The following is a 12,711-nucleotide window of genomic DNA, read 5'->3' as shown; positions in this document are numbered from 1 at the left end:
AAATTAATATAAGACCCGGTCTTATAATATAACATAAAATAAAATAAAATAAAATAATATAATATAATATAATATAATGCTGTCTTATATTAATTTTTGCTCCAAAAGATGCATTAGAGCTGATTGTCCAGCTAGGTCTTATTTTTGGGGAAACACAGTTGTCCCATTGGTCTGTGTGTCTGTTTTACTGTCAATCAATAAAATATAATTTTGATTTCTATAGCTTTGTAGTATAGTTTGAAGTTGGGGAGTGTGATGCCCCTGGCTTTGTTCTTTTTTCTCAGGATTGCTTTGGCTCTTAGGGGTCTTTTGTGGTTCCATACAAATTTTAGGATTTTTTTTGTTCTATTTCTGTGGCAAATGCTATTGGGATTTTGATAGCGATCGCATTGAATCTAAAGATTGCTTTAGGTCATATGGGCATTTTAACGATGTAATTCTTTCAATCCACGTGCATGAAATATCTTTCCATTTCTTTGTGTCTTCTTCAGTTAACTATAGATGATTGTAAACTGCATGATGAAGTTCATTACTATATCACGAATACTGTCTACTTTGTGTAATGCATATTGATATTTTTAAAGAGCTTTGCAACTAGATTGCAAGCTCCTTACAAATATAAATATGCATTAGACATCATGTCCTTCATTTTCCTAGTAGCATAGGGCTGTACATAGTAGACCCCACTGGAATGGTTGGAAAGGGGATGGGATTAGATGTCAAAAGCCTCAGGGCCTTGCTGCTCTCTTCTTTAAGCATAAAGAAAAATATATTGAATGCCTATGCAACTGATATAAATAATCACTGACATATGGTGTTAACCCACTAAAAACATGTACTTGTTTCTGTTGTTCCCTAGAATTGGTTGTCCCATAATAGCAGAACCTCATTAGGGCTCACCTGATAATATTCTCTAAACGCACAGGCTGGAGTTTCTGTGGCACACTAACATTTTAACTAAACTATCTAGTTGGGGTTTAGCGACAGCTCCTTTTGTCCTGTAGCCCTCAAGATGTGTGGCAACTCATTTTTATTTGCTGAAGTTATACATACACCTAGAGATTAGTAAGTGACAGCCCGGCTTCTAGAAAGTGAACAGAGCAGAAGTGAAATGAAGAAGTAAATGTTTTAGTTAGTATGTTTCATTCTGAGCTCAGAGGCTATTCCTGGTCACAAGTCTAATTCTTGTAAGACAACTCCTTGCTGGTATCTGGAAAGCATTCAGCATCACGGAGACTGCCAACGGCCTCTGAAGGAGTGATCATTTATTTAACCATCAGCTTGAAACAACTCAGTTCTCGCTCATCATCCAGTCTTCCTGGTGTGTTAGAAAGAAGCCAGGACAGAAGTCGCAAGAGTGTGTCCCGACACCAGTTAGTTATTGAAACTCTGCCGGTCCCTTTACCTCTCTCAGCTGAGCTTCCTTTATCTGCGGAAGGAGGAGGCTGGACCAGATGGCTGCTGGAGTTCTGTATAGTGGCTCCTCTAGGAGAAGCAGGAAGTTACTCAGAGAGAGGTCATTAAGAGGCTCCGTGACTCAGCCTCAGAGATAGGAGGAAGACAAGGCTCCCTGCAGTCGTAGTCAAGAATCAGAGCCACTAGAGTAAGCTTCCTCTCAAGCCTTTATTTCCACATGATTCTGAGAGCTCGACCACCACCCACATGCTGTCCGGCACTCAGTAAACATTTGTAAGGAGGAAGTCTCATGGAGTCAAGGCCTCTTCGTCTGTCCATGCTGTGCCTTCACCCACTCAGAACGGGGTGGGGGGACATTAGCCCTTTCCTGCTCCGACGTTCAGCTGTACACAGGATGTGGGAATCCAACAGACCAGCTAATAGGATCCAGTAACCAGGTCCTGTCCAGTAAGTGTTTACATGTAGTCTGTCGCACTCAGGGCTCAAAAGTGATATTTATTAGCCACTCTTGTTTGCTCTATGAATAAATGTTTCCCATCTCCTATTTTATACATTAGGACATCGAGGCCCCAAAAGGGGAAATAGAGGATCCGTGATCCCTTGGGAATCCCAAGTCTAGGTCAGAAACTATGAACCCACTTCTCGTACCAGCCCTGGTCCCACTGATGGTAACAGGCACCGTCTCACTGAAACCACTTCGGATGGTTTCTCGGCACGTGTTTGCAGTGCAAGCCCAAATTATTTTCTTTTTCAAAGCCCAGATTATTCAGGTTGTTCTTCATCATGGTTTCTGTTGTTTGTTAGTCCTGGATTGAAAGCTCCTGAATACCAAGACGTCCTTTTGTAGACCACCAGAGGAATCCAGGTCTCTAAGAAGAGAAAGAAAGAATATTTAACATTTACAGCATAAAGGGGAAGAAAAACCACTATATAGGACTGCAAAGATTTGGTTTATACTTCCTACTTACAGTCACACTGTTGCTCATTTGTAAAAATCATTCCAGTCATAAAGTTAACCAGCCATTAGTGAGTAAGAGCTCTTCCCACTAATTGGTGGGCCTGTGTGGAAAGGAACATAGTTAGAGGTTGGAGTAATGGGCCAGGTGCCCTTGACTCGTATTTCTGGTTCTGTCACTGACTTTCTGTGTGGCCTCAGGCAGTGTCCCCTAGTTTCTCTGGGCCTTGTTTTCCCCAAGAAGAAAATTTTCCCACTCACTCTTCTTGGGGATGCTGAAAGATCAAAGAAGGAACATTTGTAGAGCTTCTAAAGATGCCCAGATGAAGTGTACTAGAGAGGCCTTGATTTAGTAGGCATGAATTAATAAATCCTTTGATTACTGATAGCCCATGTGTTTTAGCTTCTAATTAGCTCCACGGTGTAATTGGCAATAGGAGTTACACTGAATCCTAAGGGAACCAGCCCAGTCATAGTGATTGTCACCTGTGTCTGATGGGTCTTTACAGTCACAAGGTACATGGAGGACGTCTTTACTGGTGGCAGGGTTATGATGCTGCACTGGGCAAGGAAGGCTCTCCTGCAGTGAAACTGAGTGTCAGCAGCTGCCCCAAAACCAGCACATCAGAGCCCTGTGTAGCCTGTTTACAAAGGGGAAGCAAGGTCAAACGTCTTCTGTTTATTTGCTTGTTTTTACGCTGCCAGCTTCAGTGGAGGCTTTAGCAGCTAGGGCCTCTGAGCTTTGGGGCACAGAGGCCTGAGAGCTAGAAACATGCAGCCCTCCATGAAGAGACAGTGCATTTATAACAAGGGGTGACCACACTGGGGGCCAACAGTCCCATCCACTGATTTCACAGATCTGCTCCCCAAACTTTCCCACCCACCCTCCCCTCCCCAAGTAGGGAGGAAGGATCAGGCTAGCGTGCCCACATGTACACCTCTTCTTCGGTTCCTGGGACCCTGCAAATGTCCCAATGCCATCCTGTCCTGAAAAACTGTCCCCCAGTCACCTCATTCCCACCCTCCCTTCCCAGTATTTCATTTGTAAAAAACAATTTTTGAAGCCTGCTTCCAGCAAACACAAGGGAAACCACAGCTCTGCCACCTGTTAGAAGATGTCTACAGGCCATATGTCATCCTTGGGAAAGGCTGGAGCCGGGGTGCCATGCCCAGGGCAAGAGCCTGGGTGGCAGCGGGAGGGTGCATGGGAGGCCCACAGCAGAGCAAGATGGCCTGGTTTGGGCCCTTTGGCTGAGGTGAGGCTCTCCCCCGCAACAGCATGAGGAGCACTTTAAGGGGAGTCCCCATTTGTGTTCTGTTTTGCAAGGATTGCGGGAGGGAGGAGCTGCCAGGAAGCTAACCCCTCTGAGGATTGACTCAGGGGTTATTCACCAGGCCAGATGGGGCTCCGAAAGAAAGGCCCAAGAGCTGTTTGCAAGCATGCTCACACCAGGTTTACTTTCCTCCTGCTGGAGAGGAGAAAGCTCCTGGAGGTCTGCCCAGCAGACACAGGGTGGGCACCTTACCCCAAGTGCTGCCTGCGGCGCCAGCACCAACAGAGACCAAAGATGGAGACCGGGGACATAGTTTTCGGCCCCAGAGCAAAATGAAAATGCAGGGCCCCTCCATCTAGACTTATTGAGAATTTCAAGATGGTGACAGCAGAGTGTTAAACCTGGGGCTCTCAGGTCACATGCCCATGAAGTAGTCCTGGCCGAGGTGGGTGCAACACAGGGGCAGAGGGTCCCTGAGGGACTGCCTTCCATCCACCCTTTTCTTCAGAGGAAAGGGACAAGAGAGAGGGGCAGGGAGTAATTCTGCACACTTCCCTAGAGATTTCTAGTCCGCAAATAATCAAATTGTATTTTCTTAAAACCCAAAGTCAGGGCTTGAGTTAGGAAATTTAAGAAAAGGATAAATTTGGTATGCTTTTATTTGCCATGATTTGGGAGAAGTCAGAACAAACAGGACTCATGATAAGGTCTAAGTTCAAGCTCATTAAGCACTTACTTTGTTTCGATGCTGTGCTGAGCATCTGTTGCTGCTGAGATATACCCAGAAGGGGCCATTTTTACCATTTTACAGATGGAAAAACTGAGGCTAAAAGAAGTGCTGTCACTTGCCTAAGAGCAGAAATACAAGTTGGATGTAGATGAGCCTGGATTCAAACAGATGCCTACAGGCTGCAGAGACTGTGTGCCTGGCCACTTTAGTCTGTATGCGTGCAACGTCCAGGTTGTAAGGTCGGTGTCAGGATCCGATGGTTCTGGTGCTTTCCGTTTCCGGGCTGTCTGTAAGTCCAGGTGGAACGTCTATAAATATCTAACAACCTGGGGTCAGAGAGGAACTCTGGGTGTTTTCATGGAGGGATTTAGTATAGCAGAGCATCAGCTGGGAGCTGAGACTCCGACCTGTCCTTTGAGTCATACCACCTCTCCTCAGATGGCATTTCGTCTGTGACCTGACACAAAGCTGTCTGAGCCAGTGCAGGGCTTTGGGTCACTTGCTTTCCTTGAACTTTCTTTTCACCCACTTGGAATTACCCCTAAAGGGGGAAAGAAAATGGCATTTTCCCTTGGCTTCAGAGTGTCGGGTACTTGGAGCTGTGGGCCAAGGAGGTGGCTCTGTAAAACAGGAGGATAGAGGTTCTCTACCTGATGATGCAAGACAAATAAGCATAAAATTCTGCCAAGCAGGTTATGAGGAGAAAAGAATGCAGCCATTCTAGAAACCGTTTTTTATGCCAGCCCCTTTGACAAAGGGGTGGAGTCCTCTGACCAGGCCCTGACTAGCAGTGTCCTGGGCCTGGGAGGGTGGGGCTGACGGGACTGGGGAAACTGGCATCACATGTTTAAGGAGGGGAGACCGTGAGCAGGTCAGAGAGAGTCAGGAGCCCCAGATGAGAAGGTTCTGGGTTTAGGAAGAAACTGAAAATTATATGCCCCTGGCAAGACCCTGGAAGGGGTCAGCCACTCCGGGATGGGGGAAAAGGGCAGGGTTCTTGCTGTACCCGTCTCTGAGCAAAAATAAACTCAAATTCTAAATATACGGAAGGGCTGCAGTATGCATCGAGTATAAATATAAATAATGTGTGCATAACTTGAACCTCTTTTGACATCTCCCAGAGGGTTAGGAAAGGCAGCCCCCTCCCAGAGCAGTGCTGCAGCCTTAATTACTCCCAGTCACTCAGTCAACTTCTTAGTTAAGGGTTCTAACTCTTGGAAGGAGGCATGCCCACCAGGGCCTGAGGAGGGGGCCATTGGAAACCCTCCTTACTGCCCCCATTTCCGAACTGCCTTAATACTCTTTCTCACCCTCCCTGCGCGAGTCCGTGGTGGCTGCAGCAGGACCCTTGGCGTTCTTTGTGCTGCAGAAAGAAGCCCGGGCTTGACAGGCTCGTATTGTTATCTTGAGTTGCCTACCCCAAAATAAGGTCAAGGCAGCCCCCGCCCTACGCGAAGAAGCTTCCTGAGCTGCTAGAGCACCAGGGTGAGTCGGAGCGCTCACACATTAGTGGGCAGGAAGTGGAGTCCCGGTGGGAGGCTGGGAATTTGAGCGCCTCCCCATTTCAGCACTGGAGGGAGGAAGCCCCAGGCAGCCCTCCGCGCAGAAGGCTACTGCTCAGCACTCGCTCCTCGGCTCCCTCCCGCCAGCCCGCCTTCTCGCTGCTGCTCTCCCCGCTCTCCCCGCTCTCCCCTCCCCTTGGAGGGAAAAGTCTGCAGAGCTGGGAACTGTCTAGGAGAACTCAACAAAGGCAAAGCAGCTGGCAACAACTTGAAAAGAACTGGTTTTGTTCCTGTTCAGAAAAACCTGCAGGAAAATCCACACCCACGTTGCCGGGTTTTGAACTGGAGAGCGGCGTGAGTGTGAGTGTGTGTGTGTGTGTGTGTGTGTGTGTGTGTGTGTGTTAAGAGCCAGAGGAGGCGCAAACAACTGTGCAGTCTTTGCTTTGATAAGGAAACTACCAGCTGTACGAGTTCAGTAATAAAGAGAGGACGGGGCCGTGAACCAACCACCCCTGAATTTAAACTGCATTGTTTCCTGTCCAGATATTCCAGTGGAGACAGTTGGAAAACCTGTATTTCAGAGAAAAGAAGTTTTCTGTGGAAGTTCATGACCCACGCAGGTAAGCTAGGAAAGTCCTTTTCTTCTGGGATTCCATGGCCCCCCCCCCGGCATATTACTTATATTCTTATTTTTGTGCTGTCATTGTTGCTGTTCATTTTGGCAGGGGGAGGATGGGTGGTCATAGAGAATAGAGGTCAAATCAGACGTAAAGCTTTGTTTTGTTTTGTGTATGTTGATAGATGTGGTGGGTTCAAGTGTGTGTGTGTGTGTGTGTGTGTGTGTGTGTGTGTGTGTGTGTGTGTAGTTAGCGATTCCACAATCATCGCGTCTGCCTACACGTGTTACATGCTCAGATGTGTGGAGCTGTCTTTACATGCCGGGGCATTTAAGGGAAGGTCTGTAGCTCTTCATCACCAACACCAAATTTAACTGGGCAGCGGGCTGCGTCCTTTCTTTGCCAGAGGAGAGTCTGAAGGATGGCTCCTCAGAGCTTCTGAAAATGTGTCAGGTCGGATAGTCTGCCCCCAAAGTGATTTGCATGTGAAACAGTTGAGCTAAATTGCTTGGTTCTGTGAGCGGTAGTGTTAGGTGTTAGCCTTGGGGGTGGACGCAAGAGGAATGCAGTTCTTTTCCTCGCCACCTCACACCGTACTTAACCCAGGCAGCACTGTGTAAAAATCGGTGTTCCGAGTCAGATGCCAAACAATAGGGTCCCCGTTTGCAGTGCAGTAAGCCCTGCGTGGAAGGTTCTGGGGGCAGTATGCACCGGCTGCTTTTCCTCTCTTTGTCTGCTGGTGGCCCTGGAGTTTAGGCAGCCCAGAAACAGCAGCAAAATTCCCTGAAAACAGTACTGACACCTAAGAATCAATCGCTTTTGATAAGTCCAAAAGCGGATTTACAGCAAGAAGGCAGTCCTGGGAAGACAGGGAAGATCAGACTCTATAGAGGAGCAAATGTGGATTTTAGGAGCCATTGGTTCCCCCGCCCAGGCCTGGGAGTGAGGAGTTGACACAGCCCCTCTCACACATGGCCTCTAGGCGCTTAGGAACAAACTGCTGTGCCTCTCGGAGAGCTGAGGACAGGAGACACAGTCTAAGGCTTGTGTGTGGTCTATCCCTGCAGCCGGTGATAACTGACGTGTAATCTGCATGAAACAGCCCCTCTGGGTAGGGGAAGAGCTCAACCCATGCCCCACCGTCACTACTGGATGGGACGTTCAAGCAGAGAACATTTTAGTGCTGTGTCCCGGCAGTCAGATGAAGATGCATGGTAGCACTGAGCAGAAGCAGGGCTTCTCCAGCTTTTCTCAAGAACCTGTGAGGGGTCTCACAGTCCCCAGACCCTGCTTCCTATGAGTAGGGACCCACTTGTGCAGGGCGAGTGGGGGAGGGAGAGACACCGAAAATCACAGTCCAGCCAGGAAGGAAGGCACCGTTACTTGTCCAGGTGAACTGTACCAGACCAGAGTTTCAGGAACGTGGGAGGAGGGGAAACTTATGTAAAGAGAGCGAAATAAATGTTGCCACAGTGGCTCAGATGCAGCAAGGGGATGCTGGATAGAATGAAAACTAGAGATAGGAGAGTCTAAGGGGCCAAGCATGCGGACGAGACGGACTCTTCATGCCTGTGCTCTGTTGGGAATTCTGCTAACTCAGGTGCATTGGACAAATGCTTGCATGGGTCGCTGTGTGTGTAAATTCCCTTCCCTTTGCTCACCCAATGCCCAGGGATATAGGAAAGGTCCAAACCTCACACATTACTATTACATGGGCTTTTCACCTATTAAACAAAAGTGATCGATCTCATAGTTGTTGGGTAGCTTCTGTGTTTGGGCACATGGAGACAGGGTCCACTGCCCTTAAAGAACTTGTAGCGCATCTGGGGAGACAGGCAGAAGAAGGAACATATTCACCGGGTGCAGGCACTGTTCTCAACACTGTTCTCATTGGGTCTTCCCTGTAACCCCAGGAAGTGGGTACTGTAGTGTTCCTGTTCTATACGTGGGAAACTGAGGCACAGAGGAAAGACGTGGCCTGCTCTAGGTTACAAATAGCTAGTAAGTGGTAGAAGCAGAATTCGCACCCAGGGAATCTGACTCTAAAGCTCACGTGCCTTACTGCTGCGCTGTGCACAAGTCAGCAGACACGACGTGCCAGGTGGCGCAGGCCATAAATGCTGAAGGTCACCGGAAGCCACGCTGGTCAGGAGAGGCTTCCTGAGCAGGAGAAATCTGAGTTGAACCTTAAAGGGTGACCAGCAAAGCTCAAGATGGGCCCTCAGGAGGACAAAGATGTCAGTCAGTTGGGCAGAAGAGAGAAGAGAAAGTGAGGAGCCGGAAGCAGCCTGAGCACAGAGCGGGTCCATGTTCCCTGGAGGAAAATAGCCTCTGTTAGTCTAGAGGCAAGCGGGGAGGGACAGGAGGCTAGGAGAAGCCAGGGAGGGGTCGCTTCTGATGTCAGAGGTGGAAACGCACATCGACTACAGCTTTAAAGATACCTTTTCCAAATACGCTGAGGCAGGCAAAGGGAATTGCTTCCGGTTACTGGCAGGGACAAAGCTAGAAGCCTGCTCTGTGGCCTCACAAGGCAGTGAGTAGTCTTCACGGCCTCCTGGCGCTCCTTACATTCAGTGAGGGGACCTATTTGCTGTGGCCTTGTTTATTTGGAGCAGCGAAGACAAATCTAGTGGACCGGATGTGGGGATGCTTCAGAGGTCAGCCCCTCCCCCAATCCAGGAAGGGAGTCAGAACCGAAGTAATAGGATGGCAAGCACAGGACAGAATCATGGCATGTAGGTGTCATGCATGGGACACGGCAGGGACAGGGGAGTCACTCAGGGCAGAGGGTGCTTCCTGAGTGGATGAGCATGGGTGGAATCACAGAAGATGCCATGGGATTTGTTCTCCTGTACGTGTACCCTAACCGTTCTCAATGCGGTTCTCTAGGCCGGGAAAATAGTCAGTTTCTAAGATTTGGGCAAAGCAGAAAAGTGGGTGCGGTGGGAAGAGCCTGAAGGGAAAGATGTGTGGAAGAGATAAATTAATAATGGGGCAGGAGAATGGGGCAGTGTCTGGTTTAGGTGCCCCTGGGAATAATCTGGAACCACCCAGACCTGAAAGCCTCTTCGCTCTTCCTCTGGCACCTTACCTGAAAAAGAGAAGCGTCCAGCCTGATACAGCTCTCACTACTTTCACTAAAATACATTTGAAGTTACTTTCCTCGGGAGAAACAAAAAATGTATTTACTCCTAGAAGCAGCCATTGCTGTAGAAGCCAAAATGGACGTTTAGATCACAGTTTCTTTCTTCAATCTGCAGAAACTTGTGAGGGTTTCCTCCTCACTCCCTCACTGGCTCCTTTTCCATTATTTTCAACCATGTACCCTTTCGTGTGCTGGCATTTTCTCTTTTGTTTTAACCAACAGGAGAAATACCCTGCCTAAATTCATATTGCTAATCACCAGATTTGAATTTCTCCTTAGAAGTGGATCTGAAGACCACTGTCAAATCTTTAGGCCCCAAGGGAAGGCGATGGCAGCAACTTTAAATTTTCTTCAAGGGCAAAGGTGCCATGAAAAAAAAAAGTGATTATTTAGAAGTCCTGACTACCCTAAATTTTTTCCAAATTAGATTATCTTAATCTTGAGAACACACATTTTCTTCTGACGTACACATCAGATACCCCACCCACTGTCCCATCACCTTGACACACACACGAAAACACATGTTCTCACATTTCACTTGCATAGTCTGCCTATGTAATAAAGTATACTTCAATGAGAACACGATCATATAACCATTTTCCCCCTTGCCACTGATGTGATGTATTATGTTGGGACCCGTGTTTCTACTTTCATTTTCAAAGCCTGATTGCCTCTCTCTACTCCACACGTATATTTTCTGTATCTCCTCCATAAGTGTATATGTGGAAGTGGGGTAATTGGGAGGGATTGACTGGGCACACCCCTCTTTCCACCTTCCCTCTCCTGACTCTTTATACCCTCTCTGCCCTCAGAATGTATTGAAATTGATGACCAACTCTTTCAAGGAACATTGAGTTAGAGTAACGTAAGAAGTCCTGATTCCCACAGGACTTCCCTGCAGGCTGTGGCCTGTCACATCCGGATGACAGTTTGCTCACCCTTCACCATCGGCAGCATTGCCTGCTTCATAAAGGACATTTCTATCTCTGAAGTTTGTCCTGGCCCAATGCCAGGAGCTGAAGACCAGAAAGGGCTGTCCAGTGACCTAGAATGACCCATCTTCTCCCAGACAAGGCAGCGACTTGGCCCAGTTCTGTACCCTAACAAGCCAGTAAGTCAAAAGATTAGCTCATCAGCTTTACGGCAGGGCATTTAGGATCCATTGGGCTCTCGATCAAAGCTGTTGGCTGATCAGTGGAGTTCTTCATCATAAACATGGTTGACCCTTCTGATTCTTGCTTTCCCAGGGCTTCCGTGACGAGGAGGACATTTGGACACAGTGGCATTGCGGTGCATACGTGGTACGCGTGCCCAGCATTAATTAAGTCCATTTGGGCCATGGCCATTAGCCAGCACCAGTTCTATCTGGACAGAAAGCAGAGTAAGGTAAGTCCCTGCCCCGGGACTGGGAGGGGCTCTGGCACGACCACACCTTTCCCCAAGCTGAGGGCCCTTGTTGGGATCCTGTCATTTAGGGATTGAGGACTGAATGGGTGGGGATGGCACTGCGTCCCTTGCCCTGAGAGGTGCACAGGTATGGACCTGCCTTCTAGGGCTATGCTTGTAGGAGGAATGACACGAGTTCTTCAGGAGGGAGCGCATTCCTTGCAACTTGGTCAAGGGGCTCCCGCTGGACCACAGTCAGTGCCACTCAAGCCATTGACTGCAGCCAGGTAGGGCCCTGCTGAAGAATTCCAACCGTGCTTTTGAACCTCAAGAACCTCTTCTAGGAGCAAGCAGTTAAGCCCTTTTAGGTATTCAAACAGTGGCATATTGTTTTCTTTTTGAGGGGAAAAAAAAGTAACCCGTTCTCAGCTAATAGACACCACCTAACTGTTTAGAATAATTGCTGTGAAAACCCTCCGGGCTTTTGCAACTGCCAACTCCATTTTTTTAAAAAATACAAAACTGGAAATGTGAAAAAAAAAACAAAAAAAAAACCCTGTTTCCCTCAGGTAGACCTGGAGCCTGGGGCCTTGGTAAACAGTCATCCTCAGAGGGAGATTGGACCCAGCCCCACTCCAGACACACAAGGGTGCATTTTCTGTGGGTGGGAGAATGACGTCTCCTTGGTTCACACACAGCTTATATCAACACTCTGCCCCCTCTTTCTCCAGCTGTGTCTGCCATGCTCCCCTTGCCTTCCCCTTCAAAAGCCACTCCCATTCGTTGCCCCTCAGGGAAATCGTATCAAGATGGGCCCTGCACCTTTCTCTGGATCCTGTCACCTTGGGCAGGGGTTGGGGGGCGGGGGTGAGGGCAGAATACAGAGCTGCAAAGAGAAACCGACCTTGGCCCCTGGACTAGTTGGTACCACCACCTGTGGGAGGTTTTGTCCCATTGTGTGAATGCTTGGGAGAGGAGGAGGTGGCAGGATCCTGAGTTTATTGAGCCCAAGATTCATTGGATCGATGCCGTCTTGGGTCCTTTTGGCTTCCTCTTTTGCCTTATTTTCCATCTGGATGGAGTGGGAGGCAAGAGAAAGAGAGTAAGAAAATAGGGCGGGAAGAAGGGAAGCAAGCCTTCAAGGTGTAACTCAGTTTTAAATCAGTGCCTGTCCAATGTAGCAGTCACTTTCTCCCTTGTAACACCTTTTTTCTTCAGTCTTCTTCCTGGCCCCCTTTTTTGGTCATTTTCCCAAGTGAATGGGCACAGCATGGAGCATTTTTATTGTCAGGAGCCATGAGAATGCTCCATGGCTCTCCTGGTGGTGATGGGCATTGGCGTAGGACTTTGAGGCCAGATTAGATCAAAAGATACAGGGCCAAAGTGTTTTGACTCATGCTTTAAATTGAGACGCAGATGGGTGTCAGCAATTTGCCCTCCAGTGGCAAGAGTTGGAGGTCAAAACCTTGATTTCATCCTCTGTGTTGTTCAGCGATGGGGGAAGAGGGTAGGTGATGGGTAAAGTTTGGCAATCCCCCTGAACCCCACTGCCAGTTCATCTTGCGGGCAGACCCCCCATGCACTGATACCACAGTTTTGAACAGGGAAAAGGAAAAGCATCTTTCACCCTAATGATAGTACATTAGCTGTTTGAACTCCTTCCCCCATGCTGGGTTTTTCTTTTTC

The 12,711-nt window shown here is 48.3% G+C and overlaps 1 protein-coding gene across 11 annotated transcripts in view; it reads left to right on the top strand.

The window, feature by feature from the left end:
• FRMD4A (FERM domain containing 4A) overlaps positions 1-12,711 on the top strand; it is a 565,607-nt gene that overhangs the window by 492,968 nt on the left and 59,928 nt on the right. For all 11 annotated transcript variants that reach the window (XM_019738286.3, XM_019738288.3, XM_074324782.2 and 8 more), the window contains 2 exons: positions 6,421-6,497; positions 10,887-11,025. In XM_019738286.3, coding sequence (XP_019593845.1) covers positions 6,421-6,497; positions 10,887-11,025 — 216 coding nt within the window. The remainder of the gene's footprint in view (positions 1-6,420; positions 6,498-10,886; positions 11,026-12,711) is intronic.

This window comes from Rhinolophus sinicus, chromosome 1, assembly GCF_057876585.1.
Source record: "Rhinolophus sinicus isolate RSI-liver-muscle chromosome 1, RSI-T2T, whole genome shotgun sequence".
In the NCBI taxonomy this organism is placed as follows: domain Eukaryota; kingdom Metazoa; phylum Chordata; class Mammalia; order Chiroptera; family Rhinolophidae; genus Rhinolophus; species Rhinolophus sinicus.
Note: the sequence above shows the minus strand (reverse complement) of the source record. Positions and strands in the feature narration are given on the sequence as shown.